This window comes from Poecilia formosa, unplaced genomic scaffold, assembly GCF_000485575.1.
Source record: "Poecilia formosa unplaced genomic scaffold, Poecilia_formosa-5.1.2 Scaffold88, whole genome shotgun sequence".
NCBI classification, from domain to species: Eukaryota; Metazoa; Chordata; class Actinopteri; order Cyprinodontiformes; family Poeciliidae; genus Poecilia; species Poecilia formosa.
In genome coordinates, this window is record NW_006800027.1 from 1,469,913 (window position 1) to 1,497,070 (window position 27,158).

The 27,158-nt window shown below is 38.8% G+C and overlaps 2 protein-coding genes and 1 long non-coding RNA gene across 5 annotated transcripts in view; 2 read left to right on the plus strand and 1 right to left on the minus strand.

Annotated features, from left to right (window-relative positions):
* baiap2l1b (BAR/IMD domain containing adaptor protein 2 like 1b) overlaps positions 1 to 19,446 on the plus strand; it is a 33,642-nt gene extending 14,196 nt beyond the window's left edge. Inside the window, exons 6-15 of one of the 3 annotated variants that reach the window (XR_001662762.1) lie at positions 1,558 to 1,692; positions 6,092 to 6,244; positions 6,370 to 6,525; positions 7,748 to 7,871; positions 9,730 to 9,946; positions 13,652 to 13,714; positions 14,211 to 14,418; positions 14,673 to 14,726; positions 18,552 to 18,598; positions 18,676 to 18,714. Coding sequence is in view for 2 of the 3 variants with exons in the window: in XM_007557400.2 (XP_007557462.1) it covers positions 1,558 to 1,692; positions 6,092 to 6,244; positions 6,370 to 6,525; positions 7,748 to 7,871; positions 9,730 to 9,946; positions 13,652 to 13,714; positions 14,211 to 14,418; positions 18,552 to 18,598; positions 18,676 to 18,748 (1,176 nt within the window). In the remaining variant the exon portion in view is untranslated. Of the gene's footprint in view, positions 1 to 1,557; positions 1,693 to 6,091; positions 6,245 to 6,369; positions 6,526 to 7,747; positions 7,872 to 9,729; positions 9,947 to 13,651; positions 13,715 to 14,210; positions 14,419 to 14,672; positions 15,256 to 18,551; positions 18,599 to 18,675 lie in introns of those variants that run through there. The other 2 variants (XM_007557400.2, XM_016673966.1) reach the window with 2 other exon arrangements.
* A 206-nt stretch (positions 19,447 to 19,652) lies between these two features.
* On the minus strand, positions 19,653 to 25,093 carry bri3 (brain protein I3). Its single transcript, XM_007557401.2, has 3 exons — positions 24,450 to 25,093; positions 22,852 to 22,960; positions 19,653 to 20,788 (listed from the first exon to the last, which is right to left on the minus strand). The coding sequence occupies exons 1-3, from the start codon at positions 24,598 to 24,600 to the stop codon at positions 20,656 to 20,658; spliced, it is 393 nt and encodes a 130-aa protein (XP_007557463.1). The 5' UTR covers positions 24,601 to 25,093; the 3' UTR covers positions 19,653 to 20,655.
* Positions 25,094 to 25,780: 687 nt separating this feature from the next.
* On the plus strand, positions 25,781 to 26,936 carry LOC107836804 (uncharacterized). Its single transcript, XR_001662765.1, has 2 exons — positions 25,781 to 26,590; positions 26,779 to 26,936. It is a non-coding gene; the product is annotated as an uncharacterized LOC107836804 (long non-coding RNA).
* Positions 26,937 to 27,158: the final 222 nt, after the last annotated feature.

Here is a 27,158-nt window from a genome sequence, read left to right on the forward strand (position 1 = left end):
GACACTAAATCATCATAAAACACACAATCAACTACTGGCCATCAGCTGCAAGTGCAAGAAATTATTTTTGTTAAATCCAATATGGCCGACAGATAAAAAAGCATCCCAACCGACCCGGTCCCTCCTACTGTAGATGACTCTTACAGGTAAAAAAATATTGTGACATTAGATAACCTCTAAAGAACAATACTACTGATGTATCTTTCAGATAACAACTTTGTAATTTGTAATTTTCTCCAAATAATAAATATTTTTTTACAATTTTTTTTCCCTACCTTTTTTTAAGCCTTACGAAAAAAAAAAAAAAGTCCTGACACAAAGGATCATAATTCATGCATGAAAGGGTTAATATTCAGGTCTACCTTAATTTTGGCCAATGTTTGGCTAAATAAAAGCAGGAAAAAAAATCAAATAAAACAACAATAATGAACACTTATAAATTGGGAAACAAATTTGTACTGGAAGTTGGTTACTATATACAGTGTGTATAACAAAGTCAAACTGTAATGCTTTCTAACACTTAATCTTGTTTACCTGGAAGTAGGCCTGGGAGAATATAGTCTGACATTGGGAGGTTAACAAAGAGGATGCTGATTTAATTAACTTTAAGGGTTAGTCAGCTCAGTAGCAAGCTTCCAGCAGGTGAATTATTCTCCCAAAGGCATGCTAGTAGCTTGTTGGAAATGTTGTATTTAAAAACGGTGCTACTTTAAGGAAGCAACAATTTGCACTCTTGTGGAGATTTTGTGGATAATGAAATGTAGCTCCCGTTTCAATATGGAGAAAACTTTTGGGGATTCCCCTGTTATCCTATTATTACTATGTAGGTTTGAGCTGATTTGTAGAGTAAAGCTTTGTGTTGCTGTGATTTTAAAGATACTAATACAATTTAAAAGTAGATCATGACAGGAGAATCAGTCTCCTTACCTTTAAACGACTTAAACAAAAATAGTGTCCATGATTTGTTCTGATTTGTGCCGTAAAGCTTTTTCTTTATGCAACCAGAATTTGGAATTATTTTAAAGGATTAAAAGGTCATCTCACAGAGATGAACACATTTTCATATATCCTAAATTATGGTGGCACAAGTCTGCACAAACGGAGCACAAATCATTAACGCCGTTTACATTTGAGTTGGGGAATGTGAAGGAGACTGGATCACCTTTGAAGACCTGCCCTTTAAACCTTAATAAATATCTTTGAAGTGATAGTAGCACAAAAAGAAATGTTTGTTACACAAATCTAGCTCAAATGTTTAACTTGTTTTTGCTAGAATTGGAGAATCTGGCAGGGGCTCTAGTTCACTGTAGTAGACTGAAAGCTCAAAGCAACATGTGGGGAAAGAAACCAGAAAATGTCACCATCTCTTGCATTTCATTCAAAGTAATAAGTATATGAATAGAACAACATGCTACTTTAGAGGTCTTAAAGTGTTGACTTTGCAGGGTTAAGACTGGCCCACTCATATTTAGAAGCAGAATATTTCTTATTTTTGTGACAAATATCACTAGTTTCCTGTTCCACCACTCATTCACATGAGTCATTTCTCTGCTTTAGGCCACATTCAAGAGGTACCAGATGGAGCACAAGATGAAGCAGGATTCTCTGGAGAAGTCCCAGGCGGACCTGAAAAAGCTGAGGAGGAAGAGCCAAGGCAAGAATGCCAACAAATACGAAAGCAAGGAAAGCGAGGTGAGACGGACACGAAAACTCCCACAGTCGTGTGACACATGGTGTGTCTTTAAAGCCCCCACACACAGAGTCATGTTCATATTTATTGTCAACATACAGAGATTACCTAAAGGCAGTCTCTGCTCAGCAAACTTTGAAACCTGAGCTGCACACTAACAGGGGTGTGTATGGTGTTGGATCTGTGCAGTCAGGCATGAAAATATCACTGCTTACTATTGAACTTTTTTTTTTTTTTTTTCCTGCCCAATTTTCTCTCCATATGCTTTATGTATTCAGATAGCTGCATGGGCTTGGCTGAAGGCACCAAACCAATTCATTTGCTTGTCGGGTGATCATGAGCTTGTATTTGTGCACACCTAAGAAAAGATAAAAAAAAATAATCCAGAATAGAATAGAATATTATTTTCCCCTCATAATTAGAACTACATATAATACTACTAGTATTGACATACTAACTTAAAAATATTTATTTACTACTTGCATGTAGCACAAAACAGATTAGCTTGTGCTTTGTCCCCAGAATGATGACGTATAAGATCCAGTTTGGAGAAGGAAGATTTAGTGGTTGAATCATTATTATCGTTAGTGTTTTACCTCATTGTAGTCATTCCCTGTGGCATGTTAAATCATTATTGCAGGTTGTTTTAACACGGCGCTGCCACACCCTCTCAGTGGCTCTGCCGAACGAGAAGTTTCATTTCAAAGCCGGTTTCCCCGACGACAGGGCAACGTCAAAATCCTACATAACCTGCTTTCCATTGATCTTGTCAAGCAGCCTGTTTGCCTGGCTTTTTGTGAATGTAATTTTTTTTTTTGTGTACTTAAAAGGTTTTGTGTATTCGGTGAGCACAGTTCACCCTACCTCATGCTAACAGAGGGATGGGCTCAGCTGTTTGTTTCAAGTTCAGTGTCCTTGAAGTGCAAGACTCGTTTAGTTAAAACGGCGTGCTAAAACTCGTTTACGTTGCAGAAGTTGTGAATATTTAAGAAATAGTTTAAGTAATTAATTATTTTAAGCTTTTAAATATATATTTTAATTAAAGAGTTCCAGCCTTTACCCATTTCTTTCATCTATTTTTTTTTTTCCAAGCCAACTTCATTCAGAAAATATGAGGAAGCCTCTGCCGCTCGCCTTTCAATTACTACTTAGACATTTCTGTATATTGTTCTATTTACCTATCCTTCTTCCCTCATCCTGTTTTCTTTCATCTTCTCCCTTAAGTATCTTTCTGTTTTTCTTTTCACCTCCCCACCACGACATGAATGAGTTTGTTTCCTCGCTGCTGTTTTCACCTGTTTGATATAAAACCGGTTTGTTGGATTTTGGTGACTCAGCAAGACGAACCCCCGATGGGCGAGAAGACAGGCAGACAGGACGTCAGAGCTGCAAAACTTTACTGGATGATTCACAAGACATTAAAAAGTCTTCAAAGTGAACAATCAGACAGAAGACACAGGGGAGTAGAAAAGTACAGAGGGAGAAAAAAAACATCAAAAAGCTGAAAGAAGTCCTTTTCAAAATGGCTCAAGTTTATGCGGGAGTAAAAATTGAAACTGATCGAGACAGGGATTGCATTCTGTCACAGAAACGTCAGAGTTTTTCTTTTTAGGGAGTTTGTTTTTCATTTACTTAAGTAATACACATGAAGTATATCATACAGCCATTTAAACAGAAAATATGGGGCCCACTTGCAGTTAGTTATTCATACTGTTCATAACTGTGCAGCACCTTCCAAATGTATGTGGTTACCTTTAACAGATTCTTAGATTATTGGAATTTAAACTTGGACGCACAACAACTCCTGTCTAATTTCACATTTTTATTATTAGAATAAGTTTGTGTCTTTATCAGGCTTTCACTTTGTGGAGAAATTTTGGTTAAATCTTTTACAGTATCGTGAGTCAAATGAGGTTGCAGTCATTCGTCCTTCGCACCGCTCTCTTGAAATCCAGTTTCAATCAGATTGCGATCTTAACTTTGACTCGGCCATTGCAATATTCTAAATGACGTTCCTCCTCATTCATTTCTTTAGAAAAATAAATATATGACAAATGATGACAGTGTTGAACCTGATCAACACTGTCGGGTTCATGGGATTCTCTTTCTTCATTGTTGAGAATAAATAATAAAAAAAATACTTAAGTCAGTCATAGAATCACAACATCGCGACAGTATTGTCTGTCCATCTCTGCTGTGCAGCATGCAATTATAAAAGTGATCCGGAGACGACCGTGGCTTCAAATGCAAAATCAATAAGCTCTGTGCTGTTCTAATAATAGTCTAATTTGTAAAGATTTGTGTGTTTGCTGCTGATATTTGCCTCTGTTTGTTTGCCGACTTGTTGCCACAATCAGAGGCCTGTTTCCTGCGTTGGTTGGCGACAGAGATGCTGGCAGATCTAAACAGACTTATTCATGCAGGACTCTCTGTTACTGGACACAGACATTTGGTGGAAAAGGAAGATGTGATCAAAGATGACATCTACCGGCTCTAATGTTGTATATATTTGTTTTAGTTTTGTAAACAAAATGGTCGCTTTTTACGAGAGGACATGAGTGGCATGTGGCTAGTTTTTCATCTTTACTTTTAGGCTTATAATACAGCGACACTTCTATCTTAATGTGAGCTAAAATATCTTGCTGTTCAGTAACCATGGGAAAGGTTGCATCAACATTTTGGGTAAACAGGTAAATTGAAAAAAGTTTGCACATTTAAGACTAAAATGGTAATGTTCATTCATATTTATGGACCTTGTATTTTTCCATGTTTTGTCATTTGTGTGCCTTTTTTATGTTCAGCATAAATTTGTGCAGCATTTACAATAAAAGGATGCTTCTTTTCCAAAATATACATACAGTCCTGTGCTGCATCACTATCATTGTCACACTCCTCCAAACAAATACCACATGGTGTTCCAGCAGCCTCCCAAAACGCATTCATGAAAATAAACATTGGTTGTTAACACAGGGCCTGCTCTCATTTACATATCGCAGCGCATTCATTGTGCAAGAATGCATCCTGCATTCTGATTCAGGAGTCAGAAACACTCACTGTAAGGTTCATGTTTCCGCCAGCTGATTATTCCTGTTTGGGTTTGACACAGTAGAAACGAAAGAGGTCGTGAACCGCCTCACCCTTCAAGCAAACATCATCCCTCAGCTTTAAAGGAATTAGCAGATGACTGCTGTTCTACAACTTGAAAGGAGCAGGGGTGTGTGCCTCAGTGCCAGCAGCCGTTACAGGTGTGCCACCTCCAGCCAGTTTGATGAGATGTGGATCTCCAAAGTGTCAGAGCCAAGGAATCGGGACCAATCTTAAGAAAGCCAGGTCCAGTCAGAGTTTTATTTGATTGTGTTATTATTTTACTCTGTTTGAGAAGAACTGAGAAATTCTGATTGGAGTTATCTCTGGAGGTACAAAATCACTTTGGGTACAACTTGTCTTCCTTTCAGTGCTGTTCCCTAATACCTGTTCACTATATCAGCAAATCAAAGTATTCTACTGGAACTTGATTGTGTCTATGTTGTTGAAAACCAAATTATCCAACAGGTAATATCACAAAATGAGCTTACTGGGTTTGCTATCGCATGCATGCACAAACCAAATCCTTTCAGGGACCCCACTGACCTTCTTTTGATCCCTGTCTGTCAGTGAAGATAACACTGTCCCCTCTGTTCATGAGATTTGTCCTGTCCTCCCTTCATGCTGCCGCTCTATCTTTCCTCTAAATACTACTTTCAGCAGAGTCTGACAATACAGGAAACGATAAACTAACAATACCTGTTCCCCTGCATGAGAGAGATTAGGATGTTAAGAAAAGAGCCGTGCTGCTTGCATGCAACACATCCTTGTTATGTTTGTGTGTGCATCAACAACAAGAAGGTTTTGGTGGCTGTAGACCATGTGCAAGGCAAGATAAGAGAGTGTACCTAATAGAAGCTATGCTTAACTCTTTGATGCACAACCTGGGTCACAAGAGTCCCGACTGAGTTTTTATCAGTCAGTATTCCAGGTGTTCCTCACTCGCTTTGTTTTTGATCACCTTACATCTTTATTGTAAGTTTTCTTTTTCCCCAATAGAAATCCTCTTGTATCACTACACCTCTCATGCACAAACGGGTTCAAAAATGACCCATTTGTGCTCATCCACCTATTCAGTCTTTTCTTTTTTTTTATTATTGAGCAGAAACCTTTCCTCTGTTCTTCTAAAATATTAAATTGTATCATTATTAAAACTCGGATATTTGAACAATACTTACACTTTGAATGTCCAATCATACAATACATGTACTGACGGCACTGAACTACAGTCAAACCTGTTCCTCTCAGCATGCAGATTCATGCATGCTTAAAGCAACTGGATATCGAGTCTTTTCATATTTGTTTGCTTGTTGTCAGATCCTGGAAGCCCTGACAGTTCGACAGACGGAGATGCAGTTGTTCCTCGCAGATGGCTGCAAGGAGGCTCTGCTGGAGGAGAAGAGACGCTTCTGTTTTCTTGTTGACAAACACTGCTTGCTAACCTATCATTTTGCTTCCTATCATGAGAAGGTAAAACGCACAATTCCAAGTCTGTAGTTTTGCAATAAAGTCACAAATGTGACAAAGGCTTGCAAGGTAAAAGTTGTGAAGTTTTTACATTATGTTTTCTCCTCCTTTGCATGGCTGATGGACAGACCAGAGACTTGCTGTCAACAAAGCTGAGCAGCTGGCAGGACCAGTGCAACGATGCCACCAACATGCCGGACGGCGTCTTATCCATGATTGATGAACTGCGCAAGCCAGTCGCCATTGCACCGATGCCTTCTCCCACCCCGTCGAGACACAGCATGGTACGGCAGGACAGGGATGAGATCTGAATGTTTGAATCTCTGTGCAGGATAGTAAAACAATATCTCATCAGCGCAGAATGGGAAAAATATAATTACACCTCTCACTGAGGTGATTTCACCATGTGTGGGTGTACATATTAATGGTAGATGAAGTGATATAAATGCCATTATGTGTTGTGTAAAAACACATTTTTTTTTATGAAACTGAATAATTGTGCTCTAGCAGCAGATGACGGTGAGATTATGCAGCCATTTTAGTCGACACTTTCTTTGTCATGTAGGCAGGAAACATGACAAACATGACATGCTTCTGATTGGGAGTCAAAATTTCACTTCAAACTGGAACCGTGTCGATGCTTTAGGAGTTACGCAATTTATTGCCACAATGTTGATATTGATAAATAAAATAGTTCATTATATCCTAAAAACAAGCATATTATTTCAATGTTTACTTAATTTGTATTTCTGTTGCTACAGTGCCTTCCATATAGGTCTTTACATAACCCAACCTGCAGCCCAATAACCTTGACTACAGCAGCGTTAGCCCTGCTTACTGACTTTATTAGCTAACGGATACAAAAACTAAATAATATCATATTCCTATGCAGAAGATCATTACATACTGGGGTAAATACTGAGCTAATAGATAATTGAATGATTTTAGTCATTTCAATATGTCAGTTAATTATGTATTGAAGTCTGAGAATAATTTATCTAATGCTTGTCATTAATTTTACTTATCAGATATATTCATTACAGTGAAACACTCCATATTTGATTAATTTTCTTCATTTTGCATTTGCAGAATATTTTTATCCATAACACTTTACATTTTTTTCCCTTGACTTTTGTGGCAGTCATAGATGGAAAACAATTAAAATTTGATATGAATAGAATTAGAACCAATAACCTTGTATCTGGAAGAGCAGTGTAAACGGTGGATATAATGTTCAAATACCATTGCCAGATTGCAAAATTATCATTCCAAACAGCATTTTATAACAATGTGTTGTTTTGTTAATTTCTCAATGTAGCTGAATTGTGTATTAGTTCTGCCTGAAATTAAACTTAGTTTTAGTGTTTTATTTTTAAACTATTCTGTTGCAGCTGTGACTTTCTAGTTCAGCGTTGGGGTCATTTTAATTTGTTGCACTTGGAAAGTAAAAGTTGTTTCCTGACTTCAGACGTGATGTTGATGATGTGGTTGGTTCTCCTGTGGCAGAGTGCGCCTGTTCCCCCGGTTCCTCCTCTGAAGGCTCAAACCAGCCCTCTGGCTAATATGTTCAACCACCAGGACAGCAACACAAACAGTGTGACTGCTTATACTCCCACCAAAAACAGCATAGGTAATACAGCTTTTAAAGTAAAAATGTATGTGTATTTTTTTTAATTACTTTTCAATATAGATGCTGTAATTTCCCTAGAGCGACTATTTTAGTTTTTTTGGTTTTTTTCCCCCATTTGTTTTCTGTTTTACAAGCTTTCTACTTTTACAAATATTATATATCCCTTCTCTGATGCGAGAGTGACTGACTATACAGTCTTCCGTAACTGGGTCCTTTTTGACCCGGGTTACAATCAATGTGTTTTTATGGTACTTTTGTCATTTTGATTCAAAAATAATGTTTTGTATAATACTTTCTATTGTGTTTTATTTCACACAAGAGTTACTTCATGTTTGAAATATTTTCATTTTTCACTTTTTTAAACATTTTTAGAACAATTTGTAGAACATTTCTGACAATTTGTAGAACATTTTTAAAACAAAATGACAACGGCAGCAATTTTACAACCACAATGATGAAATATCAATAATGGACAATGTTAACATCCATTCTGTGTGTGTGACTTATCCATCCATCCATCCATCCATCCATCTGTTTATCTGGGGTCGGGTCGCGGGGTCAGCAGCCTAAGTAAGGAGGCTCAGAGTTTGCTCTCCCCAGCCTCTTGTTCCAGCTCCTCTGGGGGAATCTATGACATTCCCAGACCAGCTGAGAAACATCGTCAGCGTGTCCTGGGTCTCCCCCAGGCCTCCTCCTGGTGGGACGTGCCTGTCGATCTCCGCCTCCATTTTTCCCTCACTGGTGAACAAGATCCTGAGATACTTGAACTCCTCCACTTGGGGCAGGACATCCTCCCCAACCCAAAGAAGGCACTCTATACTTTTCTGGCTCATTTATTTATGCATTTATTTCTATAGCTATGGATTTTCATTTTATTTATGGAGATGATAAAAGAAAGAACCTTGAACACATTGATCAACAGGTTTTATGCGTCATTCAACACACTCTCTCTTGGTTTTCTCATCCAGGGTGTCAGACACACACACACAAATAATACACATGCTCAATAAAGTACAGGTGGTAATGTTAGCAAGTTGGTTAGATAACTAGTGTTGGCTAACTTTGAAGAAGGCTAATATGTTGATTCGTGACAATAACACTGTCACAGTACTCATGATTGACACACACAAACACATTTGTGAGATAAAAAATAAAGATAATACTTACATGTAAGAGTTCTTGCTGTGTAACATAATATTATTCAGGGGTGACACTTAGGTCTCAGTGTGTTTGGTTCACAAAAAAAAATGTTTTCCTGACAGTAACAATTGGTAAGAAACAAAGATTCCCATTAAATTCCATAGGAAATGAATGCGGGTCATTTTGGACCCACTCACTGAAGAATGGGGTAGTAACATAAATCATGCTATTTCTTAAAATGTATAAAAGGTAAATTAAAAAATTTAATTTCATGATATCAGTAACATGTTTATTGAGGAATACCTGGAATATGAAGTGATGAAAACTTTTCATTACAAAGATATTGCAAAAAGATGACCTCACCGGGTCAAAAAGGACCCACTTACGCATCAGAGGGTTAACATGGCTGCATGTGTGCAACTCTGCTTATTTGTTGAACTAATTACTATTAGAGTTGATTCACTGGCTTTAAAGGATGGACTTTAACTTTGAAGTAGTTTATTAAATCTGAGTTTAACAAGTGTTTTTACTTAAGATTAGACACCTGAAAAATTACTAAAAACAATTTCAACAGCCGTGTGCTGTGTTGAGTGCTACTTATCAACACCTGCTGAATATACGCACCTCTAAAAGCTAATATAAGCTGTTTTTTTTTAGTTATATTCGTGTGTCTTCTCCATTTCTCACTATTCTCTTCCTTTTTTCGCCCCCCCCCCAGACCATGAAAACGGCGACGAGAACAACCTTGCCAGGTCTGTGTCCGTCGCCACGGGTCTCAACAGCATGGCGAGGAGGCCTCGGGTGCGCACCATCTTCCCCCACGCTGCTGGCAACAACAGCACGCTGCTCAGCTTTGATGAGGGAGACATCATTATCCTGCTCATCCCTGACGAGAGGGACGGTTGGATGTACGGCGAAATGGAAAAGAATGGAAAGTGAGTGTTGACTGCATGCTGTTTGTTTGGTTGATGTGAGTTACCAAACTGTTTTGGTGTAATTTAAAGCGGTATCCAAAACTGAAAGGGCGTGACTCACCCAGGAACATCCTGTACTGTTTCCAAGGACTTTATTAGCTCCCAACACCAGCTTCTCAGGTTACATTTAAAGTCTTCTTGTTAATATTAATAACTATAAGGTTATGGCAATTGCTACTCTCATGGGCGTTGAAGAAGAGCTCATACCACTACAAGAAGAGATTAGCAAGCGAAGCTCCTGATTTAGTCTTGCGCTCATGACCACTTGCCTTTTTGAGAATGCGTCATCATGAGACATGATGAGGCACCTCTCACTCACTGTGTCATGATGAGCCACTCCTCTTGTTCCTCTAAAGGAATATGGTGGAGTTTTTTCTGCCATAATCCAAGAGCACACATTTTCAGTCCGAAAGCAGGATTTCCTGTCTTTTGTTCTCAAAACTTTTAATAACCAAGCGAGCAGAGAGTTTTGCAAGCGAAGATTTGCTCCAAGCAGAGGCTAAGTGTGAGCGTGAGGAAAGGTTTGATTGAGTGCAATCATTACAAGTTTTGAGAAGAAAGATATGAAGTCCTACTTTCAAAATCAAAAATGTAAGCAAAAGCATTAAAAGTTTAGAGAACAAAAGACATGAAGCCCTGGTTTCGGACTGAAAATGTGTGCTCTAAGATTATGGCAGGAAAATTCCTCGAAATTCCTCCACCCTTCAATGTGGCCCATATTCATATCTGGTTCTAATCTGCATCCTAACCAATTCAAGTAAAAGAAAACCAAGCAAAGCCACGCCAAGTATCAGAATCCATCCTGAGTAATCAGATCTGGGTTTGTTTGTTTTTGCGTGCAGATAAGCTTGATCACGTTACTGTTGTTCAACTTTCAAAATTTGAATGCACATAAAGAAAATCTTTCAGGTGAACTTATGGTTTTGTTCCTCATGATGAAAGGTAGTTTATAAAATAATCCTGAGTGATTGTTTCGTGTTTTTCCTGCCCGTCTTCAGAGTTGCCTGGACATGATCGGGTCGCTCAAGATCAGTTTGAACTGGAGTTTGAGTAGTGCACCGCCCTCAGTTCGCCTGTCGTCTTGTTGTTATTCTGACCATGTTTATTTCCTTACATGGTTTTGTGGACTTGTCTTTGCTGGTTCAGCTGTAAACTTGACAGATGAGGGGATAAGGTAAAGCTAGGCCCGAGGGTGGCATGTACAGCAGAAGGTGTGTGTGTGTGTGAGGCTGAGGAAGAAGTTCAGAACACCACCTGTTTGTCTACACAGAAAATCAACAACAAAGCGTCCTCTCCCTCCAGATCTCTGACTCTTAAACAAAGATTTGTTCCGAATCCCAGAAAAGCGTGTTTGAATTTTAATCATTCATTAGGCTTGATCTCACTTCCTATCATGGGAAATTACCTGAGAAAAAAAACAATCCTTCCAGAGTTGCTGTCAAATGTGAGGCTGCTGCCTCAAAGAAAACTTTGTTCTGGTTGCTGCTGGAGAGGCTCAACCAAAACGCACAAAGGCCTGAATGTTGTCTCTCATCATGTTTGTCGAGATGGGTGTCATGCCTCACAGGAGGTAGCTGGTTGCTTCTTTCTTTGCAGAATAAACCATTTCTGACAAATGTTTTCCACCAGCTGATCTGGAGATGGCTAAAATCATTCAGACATGCTAGTGCTGCTAATGGATTGAGGAATATTAGATTAATTAGAAACATTCCGGCAGATACATATAGCCACATTTAGCTCATTGATGCCTGACCACAAAATAGATGGGGAAATCTTAACATAATAATAATAATAATAAGAAGAAGAAGAAGAATGAAGCCGGGATTAATAATTATTAATAGAGCACACGGAGCTTCAAATAAAAGGGGTTCTTTATTTTCAAAAAAACACTTTTTCCTCTGAGTTGCAAAAGAAATGAAAAGAATGAGGTTCAATATAAGGAGAAATGAATGATCCGTATTTTATCAGAAGAAAGCCTAAGGTTCAGTGAAATGGCGGGCTAACAACGCTGTTAGCACTCAACAGAGTAGCAACGCAGCTTCACATAAAAGCTGAAATCTAACAAACGGCAGTGGCACCTCGAACATCTGGATTCTTCGCTCATGTGACCATAAAGTCGTCTTCTCCAACAGGTCTCGGCTCAAAAAATGTCCTCCTCTTCCATTTTACCAGTGAGAGTGCCACGGTACATAAACGAGAGGTTTTTTTTCTACTTCTGGTAATTTTAGACCTCTCTGTAACAACAGCACCACATGCTGACAAAAACAAGAATTACAACCAGTCGGTGAAATAAAAGCAAAACGTGGTTTACAAAATACATTTGACATGTATCCATTTTTCACCTGGTTACAATAATAATAATAATTAATAATAATAATAGTGTGTTGTGAGCTCACTCAACAGTGTTAGGGTTTTCCTCCACTGAAGCTAATATTCCATCTGTTTTACAATTATGGGGCAGAATGTTTCCTCATTTACTTTCATGAAACACACCCACTTTTCCTACATAGAATCTCTTTAGAATGTAAGAGTGCTCACTCCATCATTTTTGTGTTTTGCAAACACACTCATTTTCCCCTTCCCCCCAAGGTAAGAGTATTTTTTCAGGGCAATCACGCTGTGCAGTTTGACACTTTGTCTTCCATACATGGTAATAATCCCCCTAGAGCTGTGTGACTCCTCGGCCTCTTTTGTGTCTGAAACTGTTTCAAAGTTATCTCTTTGTAGATTGAATGTTGTTTGTTTCATGTTTCCGATATATATGGGTTTTCTGCCTCTAAAATAGGATTAAAAACACTTTCTAATCATCGGAGCGGTACTAATAGTATTGTGCTTATTTGTCTCCATTTGAAACAGTGAGCTGTGTTTCTGAACTTTAGTTGCTAGTAGCAACACATGTCAAGGAAGTGAATGTTTTATTTAATTTTTCTACTTTTTGTGAACACCAGACCATGAGTAAACACTAGCATTTATTCATGAGTATGACTCGACAACATAGAATATCTTTGACACACAAAGAAAATCCCTGTTCTCCAAACCTTACACTTAAATATTAACCTACATCCACAGCAAGGGAGAGGCTAATTCACATGCTGATTAAACAACCTTGCACCATGGAAGAACAATCACAAACAGACTAGCTTTGGGTCACATTGCTTATAACATTCAAATACTTGGGTTAATTCAGAGTTTTGTTAAAGCTACACTAATCTTTTTAGAGTCATCAGTAAGTTGTTTTTTTTTTTGGGCCGAACAAATAAGATTTCTAATCTAAATCCAGGTCCATGTTCTCTACTTAAAAAAAAAAAAGAAGGTTAAATTTCAAACTGCTGCAGCATGTAACTATCCATAGTGTTTACCTGGCTGCCTGTTTCAAGCTGATTGGATAATAAACAAAATCATGCAATCAACCTTAGGAATTGACCTATTAAACCTGTGGAAAATACATCTAGTCCATTACAAACCGTCTTGGTTTCGAAGGTTAATTCGTCGAAAGAGTACAATAATTTATCCAAGTACTTCTTTGATCTCTTTGTCTTTTGTTTAAATTGACAATAGAGGAAGTTCCTCAACAATGGCTCTGAGTGACCTTTAGGTGTAACTGAGACGGTAGAGAAGTCAGACATTATACATTTCTGAGTCGCCTTCCTTGTTTCTGTGTTTCAGGAGGGGCTGGTTCCCTTCATCTTACTGCCGCGCTGTCAATGAGCAGCTCGTGAATAACAACAGGTAAGGGGACTCTGCATTCCAGCCAGCACACACACACACGCACACACACACATACGCACACATACCAGTAGGTTTCATGTTGCAGCCAGCTGTATTGTTGGCTGCGTTTCCTCTAGTTACTCCTATTGAAGTTATAACCTTTCTAATCCTGTGGGTTCTCACCTGTTGCTCAACTTTTGATTCCTATTTGTTTAAAGTTGCATTCTGGGAAAACTGATAAAAGAAAGTGAGAAAGAAGGTTGGGCAGTTAATCCTCGACTGAGCAACTTATTCACATGTGTTGTTAGTTGGCCAGGCCAACTTTTATATACTAGCCGATTGTCATCATGAATATGATACTATGACACTCATGTATCCAAAACCCATGTACTTCATGACTGACACTTCTGACTAGTTAGCGTTTTAATTTTATCCCTTTAATGGAAACTTAAAATGCATTTTGGAGCCACTTGGTAATAAAATTCTCTTCTCTCCTCCTCCGCCTGTTTCGCCATAGTGAGACCACTGCCCATCACCGCAGCAGGAGCGTGGTCAACCTCCACCACCAAGACACGGAGACGGACGAGGCCACCATGGTGCTTCCCCCGACGGACTACTACAACATCAGGAGCAAACCCTTGTCCACCGTCAGCGTCGCTACAAATAACCACCAGCACTCCCCCACGCCCTCGGCAGCGTCCTCCACCTCCTCTGATCAGAACGCGGTGAGTCAGCAGGCGGGAGACTTGGTCAGCGGCCATCTCTCCGACATTTTCACAGCTCTTAACGGAGTCCTTTGAAATGTTGAGTCTCGTCCAGTTAAAGCAAGAGTTTAAAAAAAATAAAATAAATAAAAAATCAGTTGTTTTGAGAATGATACCGTGTACAGAACAATCTAATCTGCTGTGTTCTGCCAAAGCTTTCTCCTGTGCTGGCCCAGTTGGCTTTGTGAAGTTTATGTCTCACTTGATTTCTGCAGCATCGTGGCTACAGTACCCTCAGCTGCACAGCCTTATCTTGACTGGTGATGAAGGTACCTGTATATGTGTGTAGGTGGTGTCAGATGAGCTTTATGTGTCTGTCCAGGGAACACGAACAGATATACTCAGTGTAGCATGGCGACACACAGTCCAGTATTAGGATTCAGTAAGTCATAAACTGTTCAAATATTTTTCAACTTGCACAGGGTGCATATTTATTGTTTTATTTCTGAGATTTTGTTTTTATTCTCACCTTATCTGTGTGTGATAACTGTTTCTTACTGCAGGTGTTAAAGGAATTTTGTCATACTTCAGGAAGTTGGCACCTTCACTTTACAGTGAGCAATTTAAAAATGGAAAAAATCCCCACCTCCCTCAAGTTGCATTACTACAATTATTCATGTTAGAATCAGTTTTTTTTTTGTTTTTTTTTTTTTTAAGGAAAATTACAAGGAAGAAGAACCAAGAAGATCTGATGTCAGTTACTGTAATCATCTGTCTGCATGTAGATTAGCCTGTTCTGGTAAAAAAAGAAGCAAAAAGGGGAAAGAAACAGTGCCGTTGCAAATAATAATAATAATAATAATGCACCTGGAATTGTTCATTTTGTCACTTTACAACCACAAATTAAAATGTTTTTTTATGGGGGGGATTTTATGTAATAGACCAGCACAAAATTGATTTTTTTTTGTGAAATGGAACAAAAGGTAAAAATCAATATTTTATATATGATGATAAAAGAAAACCACTCTTTCAACATTAGTGCTTTGGTGTGACGATGACATGCTCGGGTTGTTGGTTTACCGTCTCATGTAGGCCAAAAAGATTTGGCGTCATAAGCTTCTTTCCCCTCCACACTGCAAACTGGACTTTATTTCAGCAATACCTTTCTTCTCGCCATTCTTCCTTAAGGGCTGGATTTGAAGAGTGCATGTCAGAGTGGTCCTCTTGACTGATTCTCGGATCTTTGCAGCTCCTCCAGCTTCTCTTTATGCTGCTCTGCTTGCCATAATTTAGGTTCCCATATTACGAAATCTGCAGAACTGATGTGTCTGATTTGGTTCCTTGTTCCTAAAGATGGTGTTTGTTCACCGGACAACCATCACCAAACAGCTGGGTCCGTTGTTAGATTAAATTACACACAGGTGGACTTTGTGTAATAATTAGGTTGCCTCTGAAACATCAAATGAGATGGACGAGAAGGATAATTAAGGCAATTTATCCTTTGGATAGTTTACTTATCAATTGTGAGCGAGTAGCAAAAGAAAAATAAATTTTGGCCCTTTTTTGTTTTGGTTACCAAGAACAGAAAACACTGGACCACCATGATGCATCTTGTTCAGTTTCAGTCCATTTCCTGTTAATTCCTGTTATTTTAACAGTATTTTTCCCAGAAATTGATTTTCAAAATACCATTTGAAACATCGTAGTGACTAGTCCAGATCCATTTAAAAAAAAATAAATAATAAAAAATATCAGATCAATGGCTCTTTGACAGCCATTTCCAGTTCCAGCACATTCACTTCTTTCCAAATGAACTTTCATTTGCATCGTATGCAAAGTCGCAGGCAAAGCTGTGGTTCTCCGTCTGCCAAAGCTTTTTAGTTTTTCTCAGCTGGACGGATGTAAATGTGTGTGCAGTACGACGGGGTCAAATGAGTCTTTATGATCACTTACAAACCATGTAAACATATAGCTTACTGCCTGCTGCAGCAGCACGCTGCCGGTTAAGTGTTTCACACATTTTCCAACACTTTCAGATTTGCATTCAGTGTACATCATTCCATAGTATGAAAAGAACCTTTTTCTCATTTGGCTTTGATTATCTTATCCAGTGTTATCAACAGACTTACTGTGCAGGGCACAAATGTTTTTGTGGCCCACAAATTTCTGTCACTGGCTGGAAGTTATTTTGGAATTTCACTCCGATGAACCTGATGCCTTTCTCCCATCTCTTCCGCTCATTCCTCTTTCAGTTTTTCTCACAGCCATTTCAACATCTGACTCGCTTGTTCATCCATCTTCATAACCCTTCATAACCCTAACCCTTTTTCAGTTTCAAACCTCTGCCGCAGCACACAGAGAGCCTGATTACCGAACAGACTGGTGTGGGAAAAGATCTCCAACTGTAGATTAGATTATAAAACGCTGGTTTATGTTCAGCGAAGTGTCCAAGTGGGTGGCTGTTATGTTGGTAGAAAACTTGTAGCTGCAGCGATCTTGAATTTTCCTCACTTTTATAAGGTATTGTTGTTTTCCAACAATTACCAATGTGTACATTTTTTGTCACCTGTAAGTGTAAAGTGTTGTTTTTCTTGCTAGCTGATAAACCCTGAGATATATATATATGTATATATATATTTTTTGTCACATTCTTTCATCCGCTTTGAGACAAAAACTGATCCCAATCTGTATGAGTCTGATGCAGGTTGGTCCAGATCAGGTGTGAAGAGAGAGATGTCACAGTGGGGGAGGGGGAGAGGTGAGGTTACCCTGGAATGCTCTTTCACCATGACAAAAAATGCAACCTCACTGGGTTTCGTTTGTTTTTGTTTTTTTTGTTGTTTTTTTTTAAAAGATAAGTCACAGGAATCAATAGATGAGGAAGAAGAGAGAGCCACTCAAGTAATCAAGAGAGAAGACTAGGGGCAAACTTCATTTTTGCATATGTAAGCTGGGTATTGACGAGTACAGTGAAGAAAATGATCAGAGCCCTTGGAATTTCTATCCACTTCTGCCCTCTTCTGGACATTCTTGGCACTGCAGGCTGAAACGCCTTTCAGACTGTTGACTGAAAGCATAACTACTAGTTAAAATCCACCAAATACTTTTGCTTGGAGCTGCACAATATATCTCAAAGTCACTGCGCACAATGTTAGTATTGCAAAAGACTGCTTGGACAAACATTAGCTTATTACAAGCCAGGGCATTCAAGTCTGCCCGTTTGATTCAGTAGAAGCACAGGATCAGGAAGGCACTAAGATGTAGCATCAAGAAGCGATAACAAATTTGTTGTCCCTTTTTATGCATACTTGCATAAAGACTAACATGTAACGGCAGACATTTACGTTGGTCATTGTGGAGCAAAGTTGAATTTCCAGACGCTCCAGGTTCCACGAGTTGACGTGTGACGCAACAAAACATGTATTTGCATGGCAACGTCCGACCCATTTGTCCGTTGTTTTTATTCCTATACAGTGTGTTCACGGATTATAAACTCGCAAAACTAAAACCCAAGTTTTGTAATCCCAGAGTTTTAGCAGTAATGAAAAGTATTCCTACTTTCCCCTCTCTCCCTCAAAATAAACAAAACTGTTGATGTCAAAGTCCAACACAAAGCAGCACATAGTTGCCAAGTGGAAGGAAAAGGATGACCGGTCTTTAAAAAAATGTCACAAAATAAATGAATGAAATGCATTCACCTTTCACATTCCTCTTCTTAATTATCCACTACGTGTTGGTCTGTAGGACTAAGTTGATTGTGGTTGTAATGTGACAAAAGGTGGGAAGGCTTAAGAGAGAAAAGCTTTTTCAGTGGATCATAAAACCTAGCTTGCTACCAGAAACATGGTTCATTGTGTAGCAGACTTGAATTTCTTGAAACTCCAGGTTCCACATGAGTCCGTGTGACGTAACAAACAGTTTTTGCACGCTGACGTCAAACCCATTCATCCATCCGTCCGTTCTTGTGCAGTCCATAAAACCGTTTTCAGATTGTAAACTCGCCCACATTTGGATCAGTGTAACTGTGACGTCGGCAGCAAGGGGTTGTCATCATGTGGGTTTTTTGTAACGCGTCGTGGTTTTGTGCTTCCTTGTGAACTTTTACATCGAGCTTGCCCGCGATGCAGATGATGACGTGTGCGTTTTGTCCACAGGCTGCACAGTCTAACGGCACCTCGAGACCTCCGCCTGCTTTCCTCGCGTAGGTTGCATAATAACATTTGCTTTTGTTGTTGCACTCGAACTACTTTAACCGCGCATCTTGTCTGCCCTTCACAGCGGAGGAAATCCATTTGCAACAGTCAGGCTACGACCAACTGTGACTAACGATCGCTCTGCGCCCGTCATCTGAACTCCAACATTTCCATCCATCTCCGAGCTCATCGTTTGACCTCTGCCCTTCTGACCCAGCAGTTTCTCCTGGGTCGGGGCGGAGAGGGGAAAAAGGCCATTTGAATCTGCTACAAACCGATACGGTAAACTAAGTATTTTAGTACCTGAACGGATGTTTGTCTATTTATGATATATACATTTTCCATGCCTATATTTTAGTCGGTCTGTGTCGGTGAGATTTAAATGAACACATCTTAAGTTGCACTTGAGACATGGATGAGTTAAAACTGCTCAAAGAGAATCTTGCGATGTATTTATGCCGTTGATGTTGCTTGTCTGACTGTTAGAAACCATTCTGTGGTTGGAGAACAATACTGTGGAGGACTACTACATTTCAGGCTTCAATCTGTAAACTGTTGAAAATCACTACAGACATGTTTTGAGAAAGATTATGTAAAAATGTCCTTAAAGGCACAGAAGGATTTGCTTTGGTCCTCTTGTAGATTTAACAGATTCTCTGTTATCCAATGCCTGTTGGGCCATTTTCTTTTTTTTGTAATGTGGACACTTGTGCCTTAATACTACATACTTACTGTAAAGTATAACTTACCTGTACTTTATTCCAGCTGTGCAACCATCAGATGGTAAAACTACATGTACGCTTTTCCATCACATCCTTATAATTTGCTATGTAACAAATAAAGATTTATTTCTTCAGTTTGGCATTTACAGAAGTTTTCTGAAGCACTCGTACTCAAGTGGTTTTATATTTAGTCGCGGTACATCTGTGTTTTAACAAATGGTGCAGTTACGTGACTTCAGAAAGCCTGGGTTTTATAAGGACCATAATATTTATCTGCATGCAAGTAAAAACAGAAGTTTGTGGTTTTAAAAGTTGCAAAAAAAAAAAAATCCAAGACACAAATAGCATTACTTTTTAATTACAGTAACTCATATAAAAGTAAGAACCTCAATCATAAGAACATGCTTAGTGTGTTTTCTAACACCATTTCTTTTTCTTATTTCTTCTCCATACCAGTAATCTTAATTTTATTTCTTATTCCGACATGAAAACATTTTTCAGGATCCTGCAGCACAGGAAGACATGGACATTCTCAGCTGATTGTCTGGCCGGGAGGAAAGTTGATTTGTCACAGAAATATGGAGGTGAAAATCTGAGGATATAAGATACTTCAAGCCTTTACTCGATCCTCTAGATTGTTGAAAGATGGGCTTGCGCTTTGACAAAAACAAAGTAAATCCAAAGTCAAACGATGAGGTCGTAAAAGTCGAGGGCATGTCAGATTGTGTGTGTACCTGAGGTCTGCATTGGCCCTGGAGAAGCTCAACCCAGCAGAATCATCATTGGACAAACTGTCAGTGCAAAATATGGCCCCAAGAAATTCTCAACCAAAAAAAAAAGAAAACAGGCAAAATGCTTCGTCAGGCATAAGTCCACTGTTTGAGCCGGAGAAAGTAATGTCCATAAGGTAATCCTTTTTTTTCTTTTCTTTTCTTTAAATCACAGCATTATTCCAATGCCTACGTGGAACATATAGAGCCATACATACATTTGACAAAAAAAGCAAAGTACAAAGTCAACTAAAAGATGGCGGCAGCAAGCAAATAAAGAAAAATGTTAAGACAAAAAAAAAAAAATTTAATTGGTTCTGACTATAAAAATAATCTGTTCAGATCCCTTAAACATCTACAAGAAAAAAAACAAAAACACTGATGGCATCTGATTACTCTGTATGTAGCAAAGGCACTGACAACAGCTGGAAACTCGTGATAAAATACATCCTAAACCTGCAGATGAAAAACAGATTTCATTGACTAATTCGTTTTGAAATTATCATTTTTATATATATATATAAACTATGTATGCGTGTGAGAAGTGCGTGAGAGCGCTGCGGTTTGGTCCCTCTAGCCAAATGTGGCTCCACAGTTGGGACACCTCCTCTGACGCAGAGCAAAGCAGAAGAGGATGCCCAGAGGGAAGAAGAAGATGGCACACAGGATCCCCAGGCAGGTGAAGTCGTCCTCAAGGACTCCGACCCTGTGGAGGAGATGGATTGGTGGATTCTGGTGTTTCGAAAGGAAACGGTTTTATCGTTCCATGTAATCACGAGGAACAGGAGGCAGCAAACTTTACAACCCAGCGAGTCAAAGTTGTCCTCTTTGGTTTTGCTCCAGAAAAGATTTGCTACAAGCTGCAAAAATTAAACTTCTAAAAGAATTTTCAACTTTTGGAATAACTACTGTAGAAATTTAGATAACTTAAAATCTAAAATCTAATCTAACACACATTTGATTTTTTTTTTAATCATCTAAATCAAAATCTGTTGAAGATCCAGTAGTGTCCTACGAAGTAATAGATTGTATCAGGTTTTTATTTAGATTATACAATATTGAACAACAACAAACTGAAAAGTAATTTTTGACCTTTATTTGCACAGGCTAAAGATGTTAGAGACCCAACATCTTAATTTACAAGAGAGATCCGTTTTGTTCCTTTTAAAAATGATTTCATTTTCTATTCCTAATTTATTGAAATATAAAGCGGGGGGGGAAATTATTTCATGCAATTCTCCTTTGTAAGTTCAATTCATATGCAGTGCTAAAAACCCAGCAGGATTTAAATTTAGTCTTTGTTACTTTTATTAGGTTTGTCCAAAAAGTATTAGAATTTGACAATAAATGCTAGCATTAATTTAGCGACAGAGCTGAGTATCCAAGTTGCACACGTTAAAAACTTGTAAAAATAAATTAAAAAAATAAAACATCTTGTTTATTACACATCTGTTCCTAATCAGCTTTGACCCAGAGTGACAAAAAAAACAACAAAAAAACAGCCAACTGCGTCTTATGACTGCAACACAACAACCACAGTGGCCTCAGGCCTTTGGGAGGAATTAGAAGACAGGAAGTGAAAGGCTGAGTTTAAAAAAGGGTCCAACTTTTAGACATGAGGGTGTTTGAACAAGAATAACACTTTGCCTCAAGTTCACTGTGAATTTAAGAATTTGTTTTGACATTCTACTAATTCTACTTTGGCATACAACTCAAGCTAAACAACTCAAGCTCACTCAGGTTGGATAGAGAGCTTCTGCGGACATTCATTTAAAGAGGTCTTACCACAGCTCTCTCACTGGGTTAGCTTTGACTGGCCTATTCTAACTATGTTTTGATCTAAACTGTCCTACTGCAGCTCTGGGTGACTGACAAGGGTCTTTCTTCAGCTGCATTTTCCTCTAAACTGCTTCCCCATCGTCTCTATGTGGCCACCGTCTCTCAAAGATGGCAAAAAAAACAACAAAAAAAAACACCTACTAGCATTGGAGGAAGCTTTTCAGGAAGCAGAAGTGAAAAGCCAGATTTAAAGTATTTATAATCCTACCAACTAAAGACTCTGCTTAGAATTGTTTAAAATGTTATTATTGCCATGTTAAGATTTCCAAGAAAGTAGCGCATGTTGGGTCTGTCATTGCGTCACTCCGTTTCCTGCAGTGCAGTTTCTTCAAGAGTTTGCACAAGGTATTTGTAATGCCAAAAAGAAGAAGTATGACTGATGCTACTCATTACTTCTGTGATAATTTAATCGGAAAACGAAGCTCTACTCTAGTTTTAGTTACATTAGTATGATGAGTTTCCAGAGTGGAAGAATAGAGAGCAAATGCTGCATGTTTCCTGCAACAAACTAATTACGTTGTTGTGAAACCAAATCAAAGGAAGTGTCCTTCATGTGACAGTAAAGAATGTCAACTACAACCCGTTTGGTTTGTTCCAGAAAAATAAACTCCACATAGTCATCGTTCCATTTTACTTTGCCGTCCGTGTGACTTGAACCCTGCAGCTACCTTTGGCCCCGTCACATGTCCGTGGGGCGAAGTCAGCTGACTGACAGGACATTGACTCACCACAGTGAGACTCCCAAAACTGAAAGTCATACTCGCTCATCTTATCTACGCCGATAGCTTCCCGATAGGTGAAACGGCAGTAAAAAAATAAACGCAGAGAACAACCACACCAAACTCGGTGAGCGCGTGACCCTCTGCGTTGTTCTGCAAGAAGAATGGCTAGTTGTGAGTTTCAGATACTTTGCTGTTTGTGGGTCCTCACCTGCAAGCTGGGCAGCCTCCCACCACCACTACGGAGGGCTGGATGATGGCATAGGTCGATGTGTAGGGTTGCTGGGAAACAGCGGGGCCCATCTGAGCCGGTGGGTATCCTGGAAGGCCACCCCCCAAAAAAACAAAATTGTCATGTTATCATTTTGCGTTTCATTTTTGTGTCGGCATGAATTAAATGAAAATAAATAAGAGAATCTGGACTCGGATCTCTTATTTAATTATATGTGTTGCTATAAATCAACTAAAAAAAAAAAAAAAGTTATTCAGGTTTAATCACCTACAGATTCTTTGTTGGGGTGGATTTTAATTCATTTTAGGATCACCATGATCATCCCCATTTTACATCGCAGCGTATCTTTTAAACAACAATCTCATTTTTAATCAATCAAAAATAAGTGCAACAAAATAAACACTCTCGGTTGGCGAGTTCTTAATTCTGAGGCATTTCATGAATAAGAAAAATAAATTCTGATTTTTGTTACTTGACCTGCAAATTACCTAGGTGATCAAACAGGAGCGTTTGATTATGCTTCTATATTTTTGACACATGCCATGACATGTTTGTCAGTTCTTTTACTTTTCAAAACACATCATTATAAATTTAAAAAGCAACAAATATTAAATCCATGCCACTTCTTTATAAATTCCATGTCTTTGAGATGTAGCGCTGGGTCCTATTCATACCCTTCTCAAATTTATGGTTAAAATAATATTTTAATTTGACTAATGCGTTTCTCCTGATTCAGAAACTAAGATAATCTTCTTTTCCATTCGTTTTATGTTGGCTATAAATTTACCATCTGTATATCGATGAACCTGCACCACATTTCCTCTTTGATGTCTAAAAATCGATCCGCTGACCAAGTATAATAATCAGGTATTACAAATTTAAAAACAAAATGGCAGTGTGTGTTAACTGGACATCTGGAAACAGTCAGGCTCATTTCAATGTAAAAAGTCACGTCTATTGTTTCTGACCACGTCTATGCAGGTCAGGTTGTGCAATTGAGAACTTTGACACTGACTTACAGACTTACAGCTGCGCGCACACCTGCTATTTGATGACAAGTTGACAGACTGGTTTAATCCACTAGAAAGGAGGCAGCTCAGTGATAAAATAAAAATTAAAAATATAAAAAAACAGGAAACTTCATGCAATTACAAGAACCAGGAGTTGTTTTTTTTTTGTGCACTTCCTGCATAGAAGCCGTACTCACACAATCACAGTCAGGGAATGGCTTCCTACCTCACAACCAACATATTTAGATAAAAACAATTGCGCCAAACATAAAGCGTTTTATTTTTATTTTTTTTTAAAAGACGAGTAAAGGTCATTTAAAAGCATAGTGTGCTTATCTTTAATTTATTCTAATAATTAGCATCACAATCATTTCTCTTCACATACTGCGCATGCGAAACTTTGAATCGCCTGGTAACAAAATCTTCAAAGGCAAATTAAAACCTCTGCAAAAGGTTACATAAAACGCGTTCGAGTAGAAATCAAGCCCCGTTTCCCTGCGAAAGCGGGCGTCCCGCCTGGAGAGTCAACTTTCTGGTCAGTGAGGGGAAATAAACGGTGCTACTTGCCTGGGCCATCCGGGTAGTGGTAGGGCGGCGGGGCCGCAGCGGGAATGGCTCCGTAGCCGTGCGGCTGCTGCGGCGGGCCGTACTCATGCCCCCCCGGAACGGCGTTGTAGGCGGGAGGTCTGTCCTGAAGGAGAGGTTTGTTGTCCACCATCTCACCCGAAGTAGCGTGTCCTTATCTCGTCTTTTTTTTAATTATTATTTTTATCTTGCTCCTTAAGTGAACAAAATTGGAGTAACAAAAATAATTTTGACTACTTGGCTTTTGTCAACCAAAACGCTGTGCGATGCTGGCTGAGGCTTCGTCGCGGAAAAAACAAAGAAAATACGCTGCGCAAAAATGAAACTTCGTCTCTCTCCATGCGCCAACTTTGTCTGAAGCGACGCAACAACCCCAAATCTTCACCGAATGTCCTCCGTTACGACGGGAATGATCCGAGTTGTTATGGAAACGGCTAACTTAATTCCATTTTAGTGTTCGAAGTTGTTGCTTCGGTGCCCAAACAGAAGCTACGCACCATCGTAGCACCTAAAAACTCAGGTAGAAGTCAGAAAGGCTTTTGCTTTCTGTCTGGATTGTCACAAGAGAAGAATCATGTGATGGGCTGCTGTTGCGCCTCTGCGCATTGAAAGGCTTCTTAAAGGGATAGGACACAAAAACAAAGTAAGTATGGCAAGCCATATATGTATATATTTAATTTACTTAATGTATACTTGCAAATGTTGCAAAACCGAAATACTTGATGGTGGTCATATGTATATATACTCTATCCCTTCGCAAGGCAATACACTGATCTCTATGCATTTCTATGGCAGGCCCAAATGATACGTGTTGTTAAGGACATAGAATAAAAATAAAATTAGCTTGCCATATACTGCTGCACGCAGCGCACCGCAGTGCCAACCTCTTTATCACGGAGGACATTGCCTCCTGTCGCCAGCTGATTTTAATTACATCATTTATTATTATCATTGGAATAATAAGCAGTTGGTTTATCTCTTAAAACATTACCAACTCTGTTTACTAATTTTCATATGGTTTATTGATCCAGAGGATGAAACTATAAGGGAAAGAACCATTAAATAACGACAGGAGAGGATACACAAATATAGTACGTTTAACCTCTATTGGCTATAATATCTGATAATAGTTACTTTTTTATAATTTTTGTTTTAATATGTTATGTTGTTAATACGTGGACAAACACTTATTCCTCAAAATTCACAAAACTTACAAGTCATTTTGTCTCTTTGAAGTTATAAACTAAAACAATGTTTGCCTGCTTATTGACCTATTTTATGGCTAGAAAATGTTTGGACACTTTTAAATTTCTGTTTTCAACTCAAATAAGTTACACCTGTAGGTTCAATGGGCTTCATCTATGAGAGGAAATCAAAGGAACAAAACACAAAACTTGTGGGGTTTTTTTTTTATTAGTAGTAGTATTATAGTTCCCCCTTACACGGTTTATTGCAGATTCTGAAAGTTTGAGATGAACTATTTTGATACTTAGCATGCAAATATTTCAAATACTTTAAATCTTTTGAATTCATGGTTTCCAACTTATTTCACATACAGATTAAAGGTTCACAGTGAATAGATTATTTTTTTGCTGCCCTTTTAAATAGTTAAACATCCATCAGTTGTGAGGAACTCTTTCACCGCTCACATGTCAGGCACAAAACACTAAACATCAATGCTATGTTGAAAATATTTTTGCATTAAGTAATATTATAGCATTATTATAGCAAACAAAATTCTCCAGTCTATATATTGATCAGAAGACAAAGTGTTTGTTTGTTTTATGGTGTTTTGTGACACCCTGGTGTCATCTGTCACCAAGCTTTGACCTTCAATAATTAATAACCCGCCGCTGAATAAATTATTAAAGCAAACCCGCTTGTCAGTAGCAGCGAGAGTAAAAAAATACCAAGGCCTTCGGTTTGGACCAATCAGAGAGAGGGATCCCGCACTCCTGCAGCGTTGTATCCAATCACAACAGCACTTCCTCCATTTCCTGTTGTGCGTCCAGAGTTGGACAGGGCAATCCTCTAGTCCACAATATGAAATAAATTCCGCTCTGTGGATGAATGACGCCGGGTTTTTATTTGTTGTTTCCCAGAGGTGTCGTTCATGAGCATGCGTAAGTATGTTTTGTGTTTTTGACCGTCCCCTGCAGGTTTAGGCCATCTGACTGCAGCCGACTGACTGAAGATGTAAACTGCTTATAGCCCACTTTGCGGCATTTCCATCCTACCTATGCTTTCCTGCATCTTAGCATGGCTTTTGGGCACTTAATGCTTATAAACATTGCTTCTGAATGTGTCGCAGGATGGGTCCCGCAGATGGCAGCATGTGCTGTCGCACCTGATGTCATGACGCTATTGGTATTTCCCATGACAACCGCGTATCGGGTCCAGTAAATATTCAGGTAGGCTGCTGATTGACACCCCAGACTCTACTGTGTATACATCCCATGTCTGAATAGAAGGGAAAAAAATGACCACATGGATCTGCAGCTAAGTTTATTATGAAGTTCAGCGGATGGTTTAATTTAAACATGTTTTTTCAAATAAAGGCCCAATTGAACGGATAAGGCTAGCTTTGCTATAGTGATTGTTAGTGTCCTAGCGGATTAGTATCAGTCGATAAAGCAACTGTCAAGTGCACCAGTCAAAATAAAAGCTTGATTTCCGGTCTGGACTTTCAAA

Coding starts and splice junctions, on each gene's coding strand:
- bri3 (XM_007557401.2), bottom strand. CDS start 24,600: ATGGTGGACAACAAACCTCTCCTTCAGGACAGACCTCCCGCCTACAAC. Junction 22,961..24,449: donor CCACTACCCGGATGGCCCAG/GCAAGTAGCACC, acceptor GTGGCCTTCCAG/GATACCCACCGGCTCAGATG. Junction 20,789..22,851: donor GGAGGCTGCCCAGCTTGCAG/GTGAGGACCCAC, acceptor TCTCCTCCACAG/GGTCGGAGTCCTTGAGGACG.